The sequence below is a fragment of the Sinocyclocheilus rhinocerous genome, unplaced genomic scaffold (assembly GCF_001515625.1).
Source record: "Sinocyclocheilus rhinocerous isolate Xijiao unplaced genomic scaffold, SAMN03320098_v1.1 scaffold3403, whole genome shotgun sequence".
NCBI classification, from domain to species: Eukaryota; Metazoa; Chordata; class Actinopteri; order Cypriniformes; family Cyprinidae; genus Sinocyclocheilus; species Sinocyclocheilus rhinocerous.
In genome coordinates, this window is record NW_015647944.1 from 69,356 (window position 1) to 72,124 (window position 2,769).

Sequence of the window (2,769 nt, forward strand, 5' to 3'; positions counted from 1 at the left end):
TTTTTTTTAAACATTTGTTTCTTATTTAATTGGTTCCACATTGTTTGCTGATTTTTACTTTATTTAAACTTTGTGTCATTTATTTATTTATTTATTTTTACATCAAGGTGTATGCCGTGCCTCCAAGCTTTCTTACTCGTTTTGCTAATAAACGTTCTATGTTTCTTATTCATTTGGTTATATATTATACATGTTTACTTATTTCCAGTTTTGTATTTAAACTTTATGCAAGGTATTTGTTATTTTATATTATGCATAGCCTGCTCTATAGCATGGTGTATTTTTATTTGTTTTGTTAATAAAAGTTCTATGTTTTATATATAGGCTAAAGTGAGTTTGACGTTGTATTTTGTTGTTGCATTCAAGCAATTGACGTCGAATTGCCGCTATTTGAAAGTGAAAGTAAAATGCGCACGCCGCTTTTACAAGCTATTTAAAAGCGAAGGAAAGCGAGGAAAAGAGGGAACGCCCCCACAGTGATACCGGTGTTGTCACACGTCGATTAACCGGTGGTAAAATGTCCTCACCATCACAACCCTAGTACAGTACTGATAGATTATTTTTGCGCTGTTGATCTGAATGTATAGTCTGATGGCTGTGAGGTTTTGATCTCAGATATGTGTCAGAGACTCATATTGTCCCGTCATAAGCTGCTCTGTGTCCAGCGCTGTGAATGCATACGCATACACTAACCAGAACTACCCATCTGTCTGTGGTGACCTCTAACTCAAACGACCTTCCTGCATCAGCAATAACCTGCTTGAGATTTACTGCTGTTTTATTCATCAAGGTCGCCACACCAATTGATTCCCATTAAAAATTGTAATTTCTAGTTGTTCATAATTGCTATGTATTCAACATTTCTATTTTTAACTTTGATTATGTAATATTTTAAAAATATTTTATTTTAGCTTGATTTCAATTAACAAATGATTTTCGAGTTTTAGTAATTTTAGTACTGCAACTTAAACATATTTTATTTCAGTGAGTTACCAAGGCAACATTTCTATTTTTTTATATATATATTTTAAGTTTTTCAACTAATGTTTATATTTTATTTCAGATTTATTTCAATCAATAAAATTATTTTTAGTAATTTTATTACTTAAACATAAACTTACTAATTTATTCAGTTAGTTGCCAAGACAACATTTCTAAGTTTTTCATCTAATGTTTATATTTTATTTTAACTTTATTTCAATAAAATTTATTTTTATTTCTTTTTATTTTAGTACTTAAGCTTAATTTATTTCAGTTAGTTGCCACGGTAACATTCCTTTTTTTTTTAAATATTATTTTAAGTTTTTCATCTAATATTTATAGTTTATTTCAGCTCGAAATTATTTAAATTTTTTGTAATTTTATTTCTTATGTATTCTATTTCAGTTAGTTGTCAAGGCAAAATGATTTTTTTTTTCAATTATTATTTTTATTATTATTATTTTAACTGAGCGTAACCATATCCATATTAATTTCCATGACTTGTCCAAGCCATGCAGGAAATCATCATTTTAAAATTCACTGATATTTGTGATGACCTTGAGAACCCAAATAATGTCCTCAGTGGAAATCCTATTTATTAATATTAATAGAGAATCTAAAGATTTACAAACCAATTATGTGTTTGCATTTCAAATGACACAATGAGCCCAGACAGAAAATAAAACATACAAAATATAATATAATATAACTTATTTAAAAAATGCATTTGGCTGCTGTTGCATTTTACAATGACCATTTAACTGAATAACAAACAATTTATCTAATTTTGAAACTACCACTTCAGAAAAAAGATCCAGTGTAAGTATAGTGTAATATGTGATGAATTAATTTTTTTTTTTTTCTTGCATGTTCTTCACCTGCGTGTCGACCCTGATGAAGATGATGATCCAGTTGCACCAATGTAAGAACACAATTTATGAACACTATAAATGAGTTTATTAACGCGTGTCGTTATGATGCTTCAAAGTGTTTAACCGTACACATTTGTCATGCAGAAAAACGAACTCTACAAACAACCACAAAGACAAACACGTACGACAGCGGTACACCAACTGAGCCCACGGACCGACGTAGAAGAAAGCTGAAGGTTTACACTTTATAATCCATTGTGGAGTTACAAAACAGCATGCGAACGCTCCCTTTAGTCGACTATTGCTTCCCCTTCCCCTGTTTCCAGATGACCAACTGCATATCCTGACCATACGGACGAAACCGAGGAGAGGAGACACTCCTGGTGATTTTCAGCGACGCATATCCTGCCTCACGTGGAGAAGAAAACAACAATAACGACAGCATTACACTGGCAGAAACGAACAATAAAGACTGTCTCAAGTTTGCCTTATTCAGGCTCGTGATCTGTGTGAATGTGGACGCTGACGAATCATTCTGAAGGTGATGATTTTACTACATGTGCTGTTAACGTTGCATTTCGTTCTTTTATCATGCCCTCCTGCTGCACTAATTCTTTTTCATATCTACATGTTGTCTCGAATGCATGCAATAACATAATCGAATAAGATTCAGATATTGTTTTCTATTCTTACTTAAAGTGGTGTTGCATCCAAATGAATAGCTAGTGTGTGTGCGTGTGTGTGTGAGAGAGAGAGAGAGAGCATATCAGCATGCGCGTTTGTGTGTGTGTGTGTGTGTGTGTGCGTGTGCGTGCGTGTGCGTGTGTGTGTGTTTGTGTGTGTGTGTGTGTGTGTGAGAGAGAGAGGGAGCATATCAGCATGCGCGTGTGTGTGTGTGTTTGTGTGTGTGTGTGTG

General features: G+C 33.3%; 1 protein-coding gene across 1 annotated transcript in view; it reads left to right on the forward strand.

Annotated features, from left to right (window-relative positions):
• Positions 1-2,642, forward strand: part of LOC107709386 (neuroplastin-like) — a 39,168-nt gene extending 36,526 nt beyond the window's left edge. The window contains exons 8-10 of the mRNA XM_016513838.1: positions 1,882-1,903; positions 1,998-2,089; positions 2,180-2,642. Coding sequence (XP_016369324.1) covers positions 1,882-1,903; positions 1,998-2,058 — 83 coding nt within the window. The 3' untranslated portion in view covers positions 2,059-2,089; positions 2,180-2,642. The remainder of the gene's footprint in view (positions 1-1,881; positions 1,904-1,997; positions 2,090-2,179) is intronic.
• Positions 2,643-2,769: the final 127 nt, after the last annotated feature.